Raw genomic sequence first — 17,561 nt, forward strand, 5'->3', positions numbered from 1 at the left:
CCAAGACCACATGGCGACGCGCGTTGGAAAAATAGCTCCGTGACATGGACCACAGCCAGGGAACTATCGAACGAATAGCAAAGGATCGACAGGTGTGGAGGAATTTCGTTGCTGCCCTAAACGCCAGCGGGCGTAATAGACAGTAAGTGAGTAAGTAACTGTTAGGCCATTCTTGGGCCCACCAACTCCAGACACTTTCGCTTTACCCACCCCTGGACTATGTCATAGCAAAATTGAAGACTGTGTGTGCGCCATCTTGTCGATGAGACTAGGAGACTAGTTCGATCCTTTGACGACATCTAAAGAATCTCGCGGACGCGTAACGGTAAATATTGACTGGCTTTGAAGTCAGGCATCGCTCCTCTGTAATCTTCAAAGGACAGGTATCAGTCTGGCGATTGGTAAGTTTTATTACCTGAGACTAATCAAACAGATATCTTCGTGCCTTCAATTTTGCGGTAACAGATAGCGTAAGTGAACGTAACTCCTGGAGTTTCGAGGATGCTATAAGATCATGCTGTTGCCCAGTCAACTCCAACGATAAGTAAAGGAGAATGACTGTACGTCCATTCTGGGGCCTCACAACCTCCAACAACTAGTAAAGGAGAATGACTATAAGTCCATTCTGGGCCACCACCACCACCAACAACCATTGTTACATCTTGTAAAGGAGAATGGCCATTCTGTGAACCTTCACCACCTCTAACCATTAGTAAAGAACATTGACTATATACATTGTGGGGCCTAACCACTTTTAACCATTATTAAGGAAGAATGACTATAGGACCATTGACCACCACCCACCATTGTAAAGAAGAATGGTCATTCTGTGGCCCCTCCACCTGTAACCATTAGTAAAGGAAAAAGACTATAAGGCCATTTTGTGGCCCCAACACTTCCAGACCGAGGTCATCTAGATGTTTAATGAATCCTGTATTCCCGCCAGTCCCAAAAACACTAAAGAATTTGGGTTATAAAACCCTCGTCGATCAAGTAATTCATGTTCTTTTGGAGTAAAAATATCATATTTTCAAATAGCTTACAATAAAAACTCCGTTAACACAATTTGTTTACAAGCAAATACTTTATTTTGAACAAGCTTAATTGACGTGTCCATCCTTGATAATTAATTCTCAGCCTGAAAACGAGTTATTCACAAGCACGGAAAATATAACAACAAATAAACATCGCATTATAATGATATTTGTGATGATGCACCCAGTTGATCGCATCATAGAATCAAGTCTAAGCCACTTACTCTCGAGTGTGAAGGTCCAGCACATGTTGTGTACGTATGTACAGTGTCCACAGAGGATAACGCGTTACACGGCAGGTACTAATCAATCAACTGTCGCGCACCCTCACCTTTCAAGGATAGACATGTGTACCTGTTTTCTGAAGTGTATTGCGAGTACCGGTGAGCATTTTGTAAATGATCATTGTCATATTTGTTCATCGCCTTTAAAAACTAATTTTGCCTTAACCACGAATAATGAACAGTTGACATTTATCTGTAAATCTTGACATTTCAGCTTGCCCACAAATAGCGATATGTCGGGATTATATCAGTTTCTGATTTAATACTGGCATTAGAGGAGCTGTATATAGCAATGGACAGTAGGTAGATAGACACGGATTCACGACGTCACTATTTCAGTATAATGCTTACTCTATTGGTTCCTCTAATAGTTACAAGAGTTCATCAAACAGAGTTAAAGATTTGAAACTATGTCTTTTGGATGGATATACCACCTATTACATATTAGATGACAATTGTTTCACTTTCAAGAGATGACAATAAGGCCATTCTGCGGCTCCAAAATCTCCAATGAATAGTAAAGAATGATGTAAACAAAACCTTTCTGGGTCCTCACCGCCTCCAGTGGTTAGTAAAGGAGGATGGCTATAAGGCCTAACCACCTCGAAGTATAAGTAAAGGAGAATGGTTGTAAGGCCTCACCGACTCCAGCCGTTAGTAAAGGAGAATGGCTATAAGGCATCACCGCCTCCAGCTATTAGTGAAGGAGAATTGCTGTAAGGCCTCGCCACCTCCAACTATTAGTAAAGATGAATTGCTGTAAGGCCTCACCACCTCCAACTATTAGTAAAGGAGAATTGCTGTAAGGCCTCACCATCTCCAACTATTAGTAAAGGAGAATTGCTGTAAGGCCTCACTACCGCCAACTGTTAGTAAAGGAAAATTGCTGTAAGGCCTCACCATCTCCAACTATTAGTAAAGGAGAATTGCTGTAAGGCCACACCACCTCCAACTATTAGTAAAGGAGAATTGCTGTAAGGCCTCACCACCTCCAACTATTAGTAAAGGAGAATTGCTGTAAGGCCACACCACCTCCAACTATTAGTAAAGGAAAATTGCTGTAAGGTCTCACCACCTCCAACTATAAGTAAAGGAGAATTGCTGTAAGGCCTCACCACCTCCAACTATTAGTAAAGGAGAATNGCACCACCTCCAACTATTAGTAAAGGAGAATGGCTATAAGGTCGCACCATCTCCAATTGTTAGTAAAGGAGACGTGCTGTAAGGCCTCACCACCTCCAACTTTTAGTAAAGGAGAATTGCTGAAAGGCCTCACCACCTCCAACTATTAGTAAAGAAGAATTGCTGTAAGCCCTCACCACCTCCAACTATTAGTAAAAAAGAATTGCTGTAGAGCCTCGCCACATCCAGCCGTTAGTAAAGGAGAATTGCTGAAAGGCCTCACCACATTCAGCCGTTAGTAAAGGAGAACTGCTGAAAGGCCTCTCCACATTCAGCCGTTAGTAAAGGAGAACTGCTGAAAGGCCTCACCACATTCAGCCGTTAGTAAAGGAGAACTGCTGAAAGGCCTCACCACCTTCAGCCGTTAGTAAAGGAGAATTGCTGTAAGGACTCACCACATCCAACTATTAGTAAAGGAGAATTGGTGTAAGGACTCACCACCTCCAACTATTAGTAAAAAAGAATTGCTGTAGAGCCTCGCCACATCCAGCCGTTAGTAAAGGAGACCTGCTGAAAGGCCTCACCACATTCAGCCGTTAGTAAAGGAGAACTGCTGAAAGGCCTCACCACATTCAGCCGTTAGTAAAGGAGAATTGCTGAAAGGCCTCACCACATTCAGCCGTTAGTAAAGGAGAATTGCTGAAAGGCCTCACCACCTCCAACTATTAGTAAAGAAGAATTGCTGTAAGGCCTCACCACCCCCAACTATTAGTAAAAAAGAATTGCTGTAAGGCCTCGCCACATCCAACTATTAGTAAAGGAGAATTGGTGTAAGGCCTCACCACCTCCAACTATTAGTAAAAAAGAATTGCTGTAAAGCCTCGCCACATCCGGCCGTTAGTAAAGGAGAACTGCTGAAAGGCCTCTCCACATTCAGCCGTTAGTAAAGGAGAATTGCTGTAAGGTCTCACCACCTCCAACTATTAGTAAAGAAGAATTGCTGTAAGGCCTCACCACCTCCAACAATTAGTAAAGGAGAATTGCTGTAAGGACCCACCACCTCCAACTATTAGTAAAGGAGAATTGCTGTAAGGACTCACCACATCCAACTATTAGTAAAGGAGAATTGCTGTAAGGCCTCAACACATCTAACTATTAGTAAAGGAGAATCGCTGTAAGGCCTCACCACCTCCAACTATTAGTAAAAAAGAATTGCTGTAAAGCCTCGCCACATCCAGCCGTTAGTAAAGGAGAACTGCTGAAAGGCCTCACCACATTCAGCCGTTAGTAAAGGAGAATTGCTGTAAGGCCTCGCCACATCCAGCCGTTAGTAAAGGAGAATTGCTGTAAGGCCTCGCCACCTCTCATTATTAGTAAAGGAGAACGGTTATAAGGCCTCACCACCTCCAACCGTTAGTAAAGGAGAACTGCTGTAAGGCCTCACCACATTCAGCCGTTAGTAAAGGAGAATTGCTGTAAGGCCTCGCCACATCCAGCCGTTAGTAAAGGAGAATTGCTGTAAGGCCTAGCCACCTCCAACTATTAGTAAAGGAGAACGGTTATAAGGTCGTTATATAGCCACCAATACCTCCAGTCATCGGTAAAAGGTTCGAATTTTTAGCTGCACCACTGTAGTTTTAGGTCTGATCGTTTTTGTTTTTTAATTATCGGGATCGTTTTTATTTTTATATTTGCTTTTTATTATCGGGATCCGATAACAAAAAAACATAAAAAAATAATAATAACAACGATCGGCCCTAAATGCTACGGTTCCTGCACCTAATACGTTCAAAGCATTTCAACTAATTGTTAAACAAAGTTGTAACAACAGCCTTCATTTTCAATAAAAATGAGCGTCCTACCACTTTATTCAAGAACACACTGTCAATACGCCGTATTTCATCCTTGTCCAGTATCAGGTGTGTTCTTGCTAGCTAAGTTAGTAGATCTGGACGATCGAAGTTCATGAAGGACCAGATATGAAGCCACAGCAGGTATGGGAATAAAATGATATCACAACGGCTTATGTCTCTTATAGTATACATAATCCTTAACACCTGTCATTTCTGATAATACGTAATTGGCATATTATATGTCAGGTAGGGGGCTTCCTACATTTGGTGCCAGCAAAACTGAGTCCGTCAACCGTCGGATGAAAAATATATTTCTGTTGAAATATAGAAAAACGAGAATTTACATGGCCCGAGTCGGGGACATCGTTTCTGTGCTTTCCTGACTGCGACGTTTTATCATATGAAAATTGTTAAAGTTTTCCGCGTGGCGTAACAAATGTACCTCGCCCGAGATGCTGGTTAGTGTTATATGTCGCCTTACTCCAACACGGACTGGTTGTTACACTGACACTGGCGATTACGTCACTAAAATAGTGGCAATCACTACCTCTAAAAGTTGGACGCGAACTCATCAGACGTGACGCTCTGGAAATAGGTATCAGCGGTTTCTGAGGCGGCAATATGTCGTACCGGCTTACGACGCTGTAGCTGCCGACTGGGCGACTTCTCCATCCCGAAGCAGGCGAAGCACTTAAACGGATTACCGGCAAGCGCGTGATAAATTGGGAAGGTGAAGATGCTGTAGATAAGGGGGAACATGGTAAACATTGCTATGAAAGTGTTCCATGCGTCGGGGCTCATCTCAGATGCGTTCTTAACCCCGACCGTTGGTAGAGTAGACGGTCTGGTGCTCAGAAGGTTGACAAACTCAAATAGACGTTGCGGGACCAATAGAAGCACGTGCATGAACACGGCCGCTGTAAGACATTTGGAGAAGTATCTGTCCAGGCGTTTCCTTACATCAACTCCTCCGTCACCATCATGCTTGTCCTCGGTTGTTCGACGGAAGTAGCACATGATTCCTTTGTCGAACCTTGTCCACGCACCAAGAAAGTGTGGAATCAAGCTAAGGAAAGCACATATCGCTGGGAGGAGTGTTCCGAAACAGAACTCAATTATCTCCAGATGGTTGGTGTGTCCAGCGCCGACATGACAGTAGCTGATAGAGATAACATCAGAGTCACGACGGGCAATCCCGTTCACCACCTCCGTGAAGATCAAATACGGGATGTCAAACAGTCCCGACACGAGAACGATTACCCAGAACCCTATCACTACAGGTAGGGATCGACTGGTGTCAGACTTCCCCTCCACAAACAGTAACTTTGAGCATGTGCAGATCAAGACTAGGATGTAATTCCCCGATACGAACGACGTGTGCTTCAACCACCACATGAACTTGCACATGCCTCCTGTTTGGTATACCCAGCCACAGTGACCAAGCTGATGCAGAAAGATCACAACTGTATTCACTAGGCAGTAACAGAGCTGAATAACTGCAAAACCGGAAATTATGTCTACATAGTTCTTGCCGAGCTTTTTCCGCTGTAAGATGTTGGAGATGACGAGCACAACAACACTTATAAAAGCCAGACAGGCTAGACCAATAAATGCGTAGATGTAGCTCGTGACATTGGTGGAGCACGCGCTGACATCAAACAAAACGTCATAGACATCCGTGGTGTTCACTTCGGACGCTTCCGAATCCATGCTGGCCATTCCGACAGGAACTGTGTCGGACGATAGGTGAATACGTGGACACTACACACTGTTGTACGGGTATCGATGGATCAGCGCATAGAAAAAACAGCGTGTAGGTGCTATTAGTTGACAGGCTGGTGGAATATAATGTAGTTACTAAGTGTTCATTCTCCCTTTCCCTGTAAATAGAACACAACCGTTAGACTAAGGCTTTAAACTTGGCGCTTCATGACTTTTCCACGAACCCTCTGGCATTCATATTGGTTATATAATATATATATCAAACTAAAAGCTGTTCAATAGTTTCCTAAACAAATATATAATTATTAAAACATTTTAATTTCATAGAAAAGCATGATTTCATTGGGCTTGGTAATGCTATTCTTTGTCTTTTTCTAAGAGGATCGGTTGTGCTAGTAATCCAATGTAATCAACCCACGAAAATAACACCATTACATGCATACGTATAATGTTCAAATCGAGTCAGTCAATCGGTTAATTCAGATTAAAATTAAATTATAAAGACTTTCCATTAAAAGACATATATAGGGAATTTTTCTCTTTATCAGTAGTGCAGGAAAAGTACATGTTACTATTTCAAATGGTAAAAACTTACCGTGTTACTATTTCAAATGGTAAAGACTTACCCCGTGTTACTATTTCAAATGGTAAAAACTTACCGTGTTACTATTTCAAATGGTAAGGACTTACCGTGTTACTATTTCAAATGGTAAAAACTTACCGTGTTTCTATTTCCAAAGGCGAATACTTACCGTGTTACTATTTCAAACGGTAAAGACACCGTGTTTCTATTTCAAATGGTAAAGACTTACCCCGTGTTACTATTTCAAATGGTAAAAAGTTACCGTGTTACTATTTCAAATGGTAAAGACACCGTGTTTCTATTTCAAATGGTAAAGCCTTACCCCGTGTAACTATTTCAAATGGTAAAAACTTACCGTGTTTCTATTTCCAAAGGCGAATACTTACCGTGTTACTATTTCAAATGGAAAAAACTTACCGTGTTACTATTTCAAATGGTAAGAACTTACCGTGTTACTATTTCAAATGGTAAAAACTCACCGTGTTACTATTTCAAATGGAAAAAACTTACCGTGTTACTATTTCAAATGGTAAAAACTGACCGGGTTTCTATTTACAAAGGGGTATACTTACCGCGTTACTATTTCAAATGGTAAAGACATCGTGTTCCTATTTCAAATGGTTAAGACTTACCGTGATACTATTTCAAATGGTAAAAACTTACCGTGTTACTATTTCGAATGGTAAGGACTTACCGTGTTACTATTTCAAATGGTAAAAAGTTACCGTGTTACTATTTCAAATGGTAAGCACTCACCGTGTTACTATTTCAAATGGTAAAAAGTTACCGTGTTACTATTTCAAATGGTAAGCACTCACCGTGTTACTATTTCAAATGGTAAAAAGTTACCGTGTTACTATTTCAAATGGTAAAGACATCGTATTTCTATTTCAAATGGTTAAGACTTACCGTGTTACTCTTTCAAATGGTAAAAACTTACCGTGTTACTATTTCGAATGGTAAGGACTTACCGTGTTACTATTTCAAATGGTAAAAACTTACCGTGTTTCTATTTCCAAAGGGGAATACTTACCGTGTTACTATTTCAAATGGTAAAGACATACCATGTTACTATTTCAAATGGTAAAAACTTACCGTGTTACTATTTCAATTGGTAAAGACTTACAATGTTTCTATTTCAAATGGTTAAGACTTACCCCGTGTAACTATTTCTGATGGCGAATTCTCACCGTGTTACTATTTCTAAGTAGAAAGACTTACCTCGTTACCATTTTCAATGATAAGACTTACCCTGTTACCTTTTTTAATGATTAGACTTACCGTGTTACTATATTTAAGTGTAAAGACTAGCCGTGTTCGATTTCAAATGGTAAAAACTTACCGTGTTTCTATTTCCAAAGGGGAATACTTTCCGTGTTACTATTTCAAATGGTAAAGACATCGTGTTACTATTTCAAATGGTTAAGACTTACCGTGTTACTATTTCAAATGGTAAAGACTTACCATGTTACTATTTCAAATGGTAAAGACTTACCGTGTAACTATTTCAAATGGTAAAGACTAACCGTGTTTCTATTTCAAATGGTAAAGACTTACCCCGTGTAACTATTTCAAATGGTAAAAACTTACCGTGGTTCTATTTCAAATGGTAAAGACTTACAATGTTTCTATTTCAAATGGTTAAGACTTACCGTGTTACTATTTCAAATGGTAAAGACATCGTGTTTCTATTTCAAATGGTTAAGACTTACCGTGTTACTATTTCAAATGGTAAAGACATCGTGTTTCTATTTCAAATGGTTTAGACTTACCGTGTTACTATTTCAAATGGTAAAGACTTACCATGTTACTATTTCAAATGGTAAAGACTTGCCATGTTACTATTTCAAATGGTAAAGACTTACAATGTTTCTATTTCAAATGGTTAAGACTTACCGTGTTACTATTTCAAATGGTAAAAACTTACCGTGTTTCTATTTCAAATGGTAAAGACTTACAATGTTTCTATTTCAAATGGTTAAGACTTACCCCGTGTAACTATTTCTAATGGCGAATACTCACCGTGTTGCTATTTCTAAGTAGAAAGACTTACCTCGGTACCTTTTTTAATGATTAGACTTACCGTGTTACTATATTTAAGTGTAAAGACTAGCCGTGTTCGATTTCTAATTGTGAATACTTACCGTGGTACTATTTCTAATGGCGAATACTTACCGTGTTACTATTTGTAAATGTAAAGAATTACCGCGTTACTATTTCTTATGGTAAATACTTACCGTGTTACTATTTGTAAGTGTAAAGAATTACCGTGTTACTATTTCTTATGGTAAATACTTACCGGTTACTGTTTGCAATAGTGAATACTTACCTGTTTTAAAATACCTCAGTTACTGTTGGTAATAACGATTTAGATACCTGTGTGAAGACTTACCATTGTCATGATTTATCAGCGACTGTTACCTATGGTTGGTCTCACCTGCCCTGCGCTGCGAGCCTTTGATAGTGAAGGGTTCTACGTACAGCGATACTGTTTTCACGCCCTGCGTATACCTAGAGATGCTGTGAAAATGAGTCCGCAACACATGTCCATCACACGTTCATCTCTAATACCTTACGCGTGATCTTTCAATATAAGCCAATCAGACTGTACGGACGCTGCACTGACGGGATACGATTAGTATACGTGTCTACTGGACATGATTTTAATCATATTTACACCACCTGACCAAGATGTTGCATGCAGCTCCACCCATCACAGAACTTAACTGTAATCTATATGCCTACTTGTTTATGTTTGTGTATATACCGTGAGTTGTTAATTGTAACGGTGAAGAATTCTCTGTCTTTAAGCTTACTATTTGTAATATTGAAGACCTTAGTCCTACATGTGTTCTATAGGCTGCGGTCTGTAAAATTTGTCTGTATACATTTTCAACACTAACTATTATTATACAAAATAAGTACTTACAGTAATCAGTACTATGTTATCAAGTTATCAGTACTTACAGTAGTCAGTACTATGTTATCAAGTTATTAGTACTTACAGTAGTCAGTACTTACAGTAGTCAGTACAGTAGTCAGTACTTACAGTAGTCAGTACTATGTTATCAAGTTATTAGTACTTACAGTAGTCAGTACTATGTTATCAAGTTATTAGTACTTACAGTAGTCAGTACTATGTTATCAAGTTATTAGTACTTACAGTAGTCAGTACTATGTTATCAAGTTATTAGTACTTACAGTAGTCAGTACTATGTTATCAAGTTATTAGTACTTACAGTAGTCAGTACTATGTTATCAAGTTATTAGTACTTACAGTAGTCAGTACTATGTTATCAAGTTATTAGTACTTACAGTAGTCAGTACTATGTTATCAAGTTATTAGTACTTACAGTAGTCAGTACTATGTTATCAAGTTATTAGTACTTACAGTAGTCAGTACTATGTTATCAAGTTATTAGTACTTACAGTAGTCAGTACTATGTTATCAAGTTATTAGTACTTACAGTAGTCAGTACTATGTTATCAAGTTATTAGTACTTACAGTAGTCAGTACTATGTTATCAAGTTATTAGTACTTACAGTAGTCAGTACTATGTTATCAAGTTATTAGTACTTACAGTAGTCAGTACTATGTTATCAAGTTATTAGTACTTACAGTAGTCAGTACTATGTTATCAAGTTATTAGTACTTACAGTAGTCAGTACTATGTTATCAAGTTATTAGTACTTACAGTAGTCAGTACTATGTTATCAAGTTATTAGTACTTACAGTAGTCAGTACTATGTTATCAAGTTATTAGTACTTACAGTAGTCAGTACTATGTTATCAAGTTATTAGTACTTACAGTAGTCAGTACTGTGTTATCAAGTTATCAGTACTTACAGTAGTCAGTACTATGTTATCAAGTTATTAGTACTTACAGTGGTCAGTTCTGTGTTATCAAGTTATTAGTACTTACAGTAGTCAGTACTTACAGTAGTCAGTACTTACAGTAGTCAGTACTATGTTATCAAGTTATTAGTACTTACAGTAGTCAGTACTATGTTATCAAGTTATGTCATGCCTGTCACCTTTTGATAATTAAACGATTTTTGTTTTGATTTATTTGATTGGCGATCATTATCTATAACCACGCGTTACTGTACACTTTTCGAGATAAGTATTTTTACCAAACATACAGAGAATAGAATTGTCTGGTTTGTATACTGTTTACCTGTTTATTTGGTCCGACTCAGAATACCCTGACGACAAAACACGCATTAGCTAAAATTTTGGCTACAACACCACAATAATGACCTAGCAACACAATCAACGTCTCCAAGTGATTTCCACTTTATTGTTGTAAACCATCCCGAAATCGTGAGTAATAAATCTATCGGTTTACAAAAATAAGGAACGTAAAAGTTTCCTGATAGCTGAGATCCAGGTGTGTAACCATATAACGACATTGATACTTGCTCATAAACTTGGGAAATAGCTGTCAACCAAGTATACTGAGGACCTGTTAGGAGGGAACGTCAACCTCATAATGTTACATTCCTATACAGAGTGTTCACATAAACCAGTGTAGATCACTCTTAGTACTTGAGTGGCGCAGTGGGTAACGCACTCGCCTTTTACGATTTGCGGCCGGGGTTCGAGTCCCATATCGGACGTGAAAAGGTATGGGGTCACCTGCCCGACCAAGTTGGTTATCTCCTGGTAGTCAAGTTTCCTTCTACATTAAGAACCCGCGCACGTTAACATCTGGGCAAACAAGAGCAATCAATATCAATATCAATTAAATATTTTATACTCGTTGTAAAATCAATAAAGTTTGTAGTTCTTTTTAAACCTTCAGTAGTGTACATCATCCATCATAGTGTACATCACCCATCAGTAGTGTACATCACCCATCAGTAGTGTACATCATCTATCAGTAGTGTACATCACCAATCAGTAGTGTACATCACCAATCAGTATTGTACATCACCAATAAGTAGTGTACATAACCTATCAGTAGGGTACATCACCAATAAGAAGTGTACATCACCCATCGGTAGGGTACATTACCAATAAGTAGTGTACATCACCTATCAGTAGTGTACAAGTGTACATCACACATCAGTAGTGTACATCATCTATCAGTAGTGTACATCACCAATCAGTAGTGTACATAACCCATGAGTAGTGTTCATTACCAATCAGTAGTGTACATCACCAATAAGTATTGTACGTACATCACCAATAAGAAGTGTACATCACCCATCGGTAGGGTACATTACCAATAAGTAGTGTACATCACCCATCAGTGGTATACATCACCCATCAGTAGTGTACATCATCCATCATAGTGTACATCACCCATCAGTAGTGTAAATCACCCATCAGTAGTGTACATCATCTATCAGTAGTGTACATCACCCATCAGTAGTGTTCATCACTAATCAGTAGTGTACATTATCCATTAGTAGTGTTCACCCATCAGTAGTGTACATCACCAATAAGAAGTGTACATCACCCATCGGTAGGGTACATTACCAATAAGTAGTGTACATCACCATTCAGTAGTGTACATCACAAATAAGTAGTGTACATCACCCATCAGAAGTGTACATCACCCATCGGTAGTATACATCACCAATAAGTAGTGTACATCAACTATCAGTAGTGTCCATCACCAATAAGTAGTGTACATCAACTATCAGTAGTGTACATCACACATCAATAGTGTACATCACCCATTAGTAGTGTTCATCACCAATCAGTAGTGTACATTATCCATTAGTAGGGTACATCACCCATCAGTAGTGTACATCCTCTATCAGTAGTGTACATCACCAATCAGTATTGTACATCACCAATAAGTAGTGTACATCTCCTATCAGTAGTGTACATCACCAATAAGAAGTGTACATCACCCATCAGTAGTGTACATCACCCATTGGTAGTGTACATCACCCATCAGTAGTATACATCAACCATCAGTAGTGTACATCACCAATCAGAGGTGTACATCACCATTCAGTAGTGTACAACACAAATAAGTAGTGTACATCACCCATCAGAAGTGTACATCACCCATCGGTAGTGTACATTACCAATAAGTAGTGTACATCACCATTCAGTAGTGTACATCACAAATAAGTAGTGTACATCACCCATCATTAGTGTACATCACCCATCAGTTGTGGACATCATCCATCAGTAGTGAACATCACCAATAAGTAGTATACATCACCCATTCAGTAGTGTACATCACCAATCAGTAGTGTACATCACCCATCAGTAGTGTACATCACCCATCAGTAGTATACATCACCCATCAGTAGTGTACATCACCAATCAGTGGTGTACATCACCATTCAGTAGTGTACATCACAAATAAGTAGTGTACATCACCCATCAGTAGTGTACATCACCCATCAGTTGTGGACATCATCTATCAATAGTGTACATCACCAATATGTAGTGTACATAACCAATAAGTAGTGTACATCACCAATCAGTAGTGTACATCACCATTCAGTAGTGTACATCACAAATAAGTAGTGTACATCACCCATCAGTAGTGTACAGCACCCATCAGTTGTGGACATCATCCATCAGTAGTGTACATCACTAATAAGAAGTGTACATCATCCATCAGTAATGTACATCACTAATCAGTAGTGTACATTATCCATTAGTAGTGTACACCCATCAGTAGTGTACATCACCAATAAGTAGTGTACATCACCCATCAGTAGTGTACATCACCCATCGGTAGTGTACATCACCAATTAGTAGTGTACATCATCCATCAGTAGTGTACATCACTAATCAGAAGTGTACATCACCCATCAGTAGTGTACATCACCCATCGGTAGTGTACATCACCAATTAGTAGTGTACATCACCAATCAGTAGTGTACATCACCCATCAGAAGTGTACATCACCAATCGGTAGTGTACATCACCCATCAGTAGTGTACACCCATCAGTAATGTACATCACTAATCAGTAGTGTACATCACCAATAAGTAGTGTACATCACCCATCAGAAGTGTACATCACCCATCAGTAGTGTACATCACCCATCAGTAGTGTACATCACCAATAAGTAGTGTACATCGCCCATCAGAAGTGTACATCACCCAACAGTAGTGTACACCCATCAGTAGTGTACATCACCAATAAGTAGTGTACATCACCCATCAGTAGTATACATCACCAATCAGTAGTGTACATCACCCATCAGTTGTGGACATCATCCATCAGTAGTGTACATCCCCAATAAGTAGTGTACATCACCAATAAGTAGTGGACATCATCCATCAGTAGTGTACATCACCAATAAGTAGTGGACATCACCCATCAGTAGTATACATCACCAATCAGTAGTGTACATAACCCATGAGTAGTGTTCATTACCAATCAGTAGTGTTCATCACCCATCAGTAGTGTTCATCACCCATCAGTAGTGTTCATCACCAATCAGTAGTGTACATCACCCATCAGTTGTGGACATCATCCATCAGCCCATCAGTAGTGTACATCACCAATAAGTAGTGTGCATCACCAAGAAGTAGTGTACATCACCCATCAGTAGAATACATCACCAATCAGTAGTGTACATAACCCATGAGTAGTGTTCATTACCAATCAGTAGTGTACATCACCCATCAGTAGTGTTCATCACCCATCAGTAGTGTTCATCACCAATCAGTAGTGTACATCACCAATAAGTAGTGTACATCACCCATCTGTAGTGTGCCACATGAGTGGGATATTTTGCAACAAGGCTCACACATTTTTGAGCTGATGAATTCTCTATGGGTGAGGGTGGAGAAAACTCACTAGAGAATGTCTATGACACGCATGAAATTGACTTAATGGATAACCAGGTTAACAGTAATCTTCAGTGTATAATTCTGCTCTCTGTCAGAATGATGTGATTTGGCGAGATTTCTTGTGGACATCGGTGCATGGTTAATGTAGCCGGGGTAGCTCCACCAACATGGACAGTTCTTTATGACCTTTGCTATTACAAGGACTTAAACCTAGACTAACAAGACAAAATGCAAAACTTATAATGCTACCTTTGTGCTTAAACTCTGTAGGAGTCCAACCAATATAAGTCAGGGCAAGACTTTCCTTTTTATAGCAATGGTGACCTTGACCTTAGGTACTTAATGCTCATTCATGCTACCCTGGTTCTTTATTATTATACTGTATGAAGTTTCATGGAAATCTGACCACAATCGGTGATGATAACTCCCTATTTACTGTAATGGTCTGTGGTGCAAAATGTTCATTCAAGCTACCTTTTTATCTACTATGAATTTTGTGGAAATCCAACCGTAAAAGCATGATGTCATTGTGTAAAGATTTTTTGGGAAGTTTGGACGAGGGCAACACTTTATGCCCACTATATCATGTGGGGGCATAAAAACTTAGTTCCATGCAAGATGACAAATGAAGCAAAATTTCCATTCATCAAATGGATATCACAAGAATGTAGCAGATTGATAACAAATACTTGTTTCCATTTCCAATTTTAATGACAAAGACATACATGTAAATTAAACACACCAGCATTATTTACATAACACAGTCTGTTGTCTCGTACACACATCTCGCATTTTATATAAACGTCCCACCCAACTTTTCAGTTTATTCAATCTATTACGCTGTACAAGTGGTATCCAACAAAAGCCAATCAGTGTGGTATTACTACTATAATTTAGGCTCCTAAATAATGCCATGTAAAACAAAACACACAGGCTCCATAAATGATGTTCCTTCATTAATTTTGAATGTCAAAAAATTCCCGACACACACAAAAAGAGGTCTACATGTTCGACAAAGTTTCCCAAAGTTTAATAAAAGCTGAGAAAGGAGTGGTCTATTTCCTGTACCACATCTGAAATATTTTCATTCTCTTGATTTTCTTCTGTAGTTGAAGCACTCCGTATAACAAAGCTTCTGCTGTCGGCGGACATCCTGTAATCACAAGCAGATAGCTTGGGTTATGAAAGTAAGATAAATGTGAAGATATTTTTTAAACACAAAGTAAAAGTAACCGTAACCACACTTTGCATAATGTAATATGTAATATTGTATACATGTAATATGTTTTATTGTATACATGTAATATGTTTTATTGTATACATTAAATATTATATACATGTAATATTGATTTAATATTGTATACATGTAATATGCAAAATTCACTGTTGGTATTTTATACACTAGTTTATCTATCTGGTACTTTAATGCAGTTCAAATGTTATCACTAACATTAAGGAGGTTCCAGTAGATATCTTGGGTCACAGCCTCAGACTACTGAATCCATCAGGCACCTACTGGCTCCACTTACCGGGTACATAAATATATACAGGTATAATACGATCACAGCCTCAGACTACTGGGTCCACTTACCGGGTACATAAATATATACAGGTATAATACGATCACAGCCTCAGACTACTGGGTCCACTTACCGGGTACATAAATATATACAGGTATAATACGATCACAGCCTCAGACTACTGGGTCCACTTACCGGGTACATAAATATCTACAGGTATAATACGATCACAGCCTCAGACTACTGGGTCCACTTACCAAGTACATAAATATCTACAGGTATAATACGATCACAGCCTCAGACTACTGGGTCCACTTACCAGGTACATAAATATCTACAGGTATAATACGATCACAGCCTCAGACTACTGGGTCCACTTACCAGGTACATAAATATCTACAGGTATAATACAATCACAGCCTCAGACTACTGGGTCCACTTACCAGGTACATAAATATCTACAGGTATAATACGATCACAGCCTCAGACTACTGGGTCCACTTACCAGGTACATAAATATCTACAGGTATAATACGATCACAGCCTCGGACTACTTGGTACACTTACCAGGTACATAAATATCTACAGGTATAATATGATCACAGCCTCAGACTACTGGGTCCACTTACCAGGTACATAAATAACTACAGGTATAATACAATCACAGCCTCGGACTACTGGGTCCACTTACCAGGTACATAAATATCTACAGGTATAATACGATCACAGCCTCGGACTACTTGGTACACTTACCAGGTACATAAATATCTACAGGTATAATATGATCACAGCCTCAGACTACTGGGTCCACTTACCAGGTACATAAATAACTACAGGTATAATACAATCACAGCCTCGGACTACTGGGTCCACTTACCAGGTACATAAATATCTACAGGTATAATACGATCACAGCCTCGGACAACTGAGTAAGAGTAATGGTAGTATCCACCACCATTAGCACAACTTCCCATCGAGATGACAAAGCGAGGTTCGGGCATCTGGTCATAAATCTGCAAAACAATCCACAATGAATGAGCTGTGCATTTTACACTCCACAGATTTTCAGAAACAATGTATTGATCAAAACTGTTATGTTCTGATACAAAGCAATGTTAATATCATACAAGAATTGATTTTGCTTTTTCAATCACAATCACAAATGGTAACTACATTGTAATAAGAAAAGGATTATACGAGTGAAATTTACCAGTACAAATTAAATAAAAAAGGCAAGATAGTGTTCAATATCACAAAGAACGATACCAAAGATTGATATGTATGTTACATTATCAAGACCCTTTTTGGTAGTCAAAACTTCATAGTTCACATAACAAAGGTGTCCACGTTTTTGTCAGAATACAACCCCCGACAAGTACAAAGAGTTACTTCCCTTGATGCAGGGATAACAATATGTTTAAAAGAATTTCTATTTATAACAAGCCGGTTTTCTTTTTAAACAGAAAGGTCATGTCTTATCCAAGTAAAAATATATCAATACCACATAACAAACTTTAATCTATGTTTATATGATTATGAATAACACCACATAACATATTTACACTTGTATAAATATACTGACACTATGTAACACTAGTATTTACACTTATATAAATATACTGACACTATGTAACACTAGTATTTACACTGATATAAATATACTGACA

At 38.7% G+C, this 17,561-nt stretch overlaps 2 protein-coding genes across 3 annotated transcripts in view; both read right to left on the reverse strand.

The window, feature by feature from the left end:
• Nucleotides 1–3,494: 3,494 nt before the first annotated feature.
• Nucleotides 3,495–9,154, reverse strand: LOC110441451. 2 transcript variants are annotated; one of them, XM_021484599.1, is made up of 2 exons: nucleotides 9,036–9,154; nucleotides 3,495–6,173 (listed from the first exon to the last, which is right to left on the reverse strand). In XM_021484599.1, the coding sequence occupies exon 2, from the start codon at nucleotides 6,010–6,012 to the stop codon at nucleotides 4,843–4,845; it is 1,170 nt and encodes a 389-aa protein (XP_021340274.1). In that variant the 5' UTR covers nucleotides 6,013–6,173; nucleotides 9,036–9,154; the 3' UTR covers nucleotides 3,495–4,842. The 2 variants fall into 2 exon arrangements, with proteins under 2 accessions (XP_021340274.1, XP_021340273.1); XM_021484598.1 differs by having other exon boundaries at nucleotides 8,991–9,154.
• Nucleotides 9,155–15,066: 5,912 nt separating this feature from the next.
• Nucleotides 15,067–17,561, reverse strand: part of LOC110441450 (NADH-quinone oxidoreductase subunit B 2-like) — a 9,161-nt gene continuing 6,666 nt past the window's right edge. Inside the window, exons 5-6 of the mRNA XM_021484597.1 lie at nucleotides 16,772–16,907; nucleotides 15,067–15,527 (exon numbers count right to left, since the gene is read on the reverse strand). Of these exons, the coding sequence (XP_021340272.1) occupies nucleotides 15,430–15,527; nucleotides 16,772–16,907 (234 nt within the window). The 3' untranslated portion in view covers nucleotides 15,067–15,429. The remainder of the gene's footprint in view (nucleotides 15,528–16,771; nucleotides 16,908–17,561) is intronic.

The sequence above is a fragment of the Mizuhopecten yessoensis genome, unplaced genomic scaffold (assembly GCF_002113885.1).
Source record: "Mizuhopecten yessoensis strain PY_sf001 unplaced genomic scaffold, ASM211388v2 scaffold715965, whole genome shotgun sequence".
NCBI classification, from domain to species: domain Eukaryota; kingdom Metazoa; phylum Mollusca; class Bivalvia; order Pectinida; family Pectinidae; genus Mizuhopecten; species Mizuhopecten yessoensis.

Bases quoted from the DNA above. Each gene is read 5' to 3' on its own strand.
- LOC110441451 (XM_021484599.1), bottom strand. From the start codon at position 6,012: ATGGCCAGCATGGATTCGGAAGCGTCCGAAGTGAACACCACGGATGTC.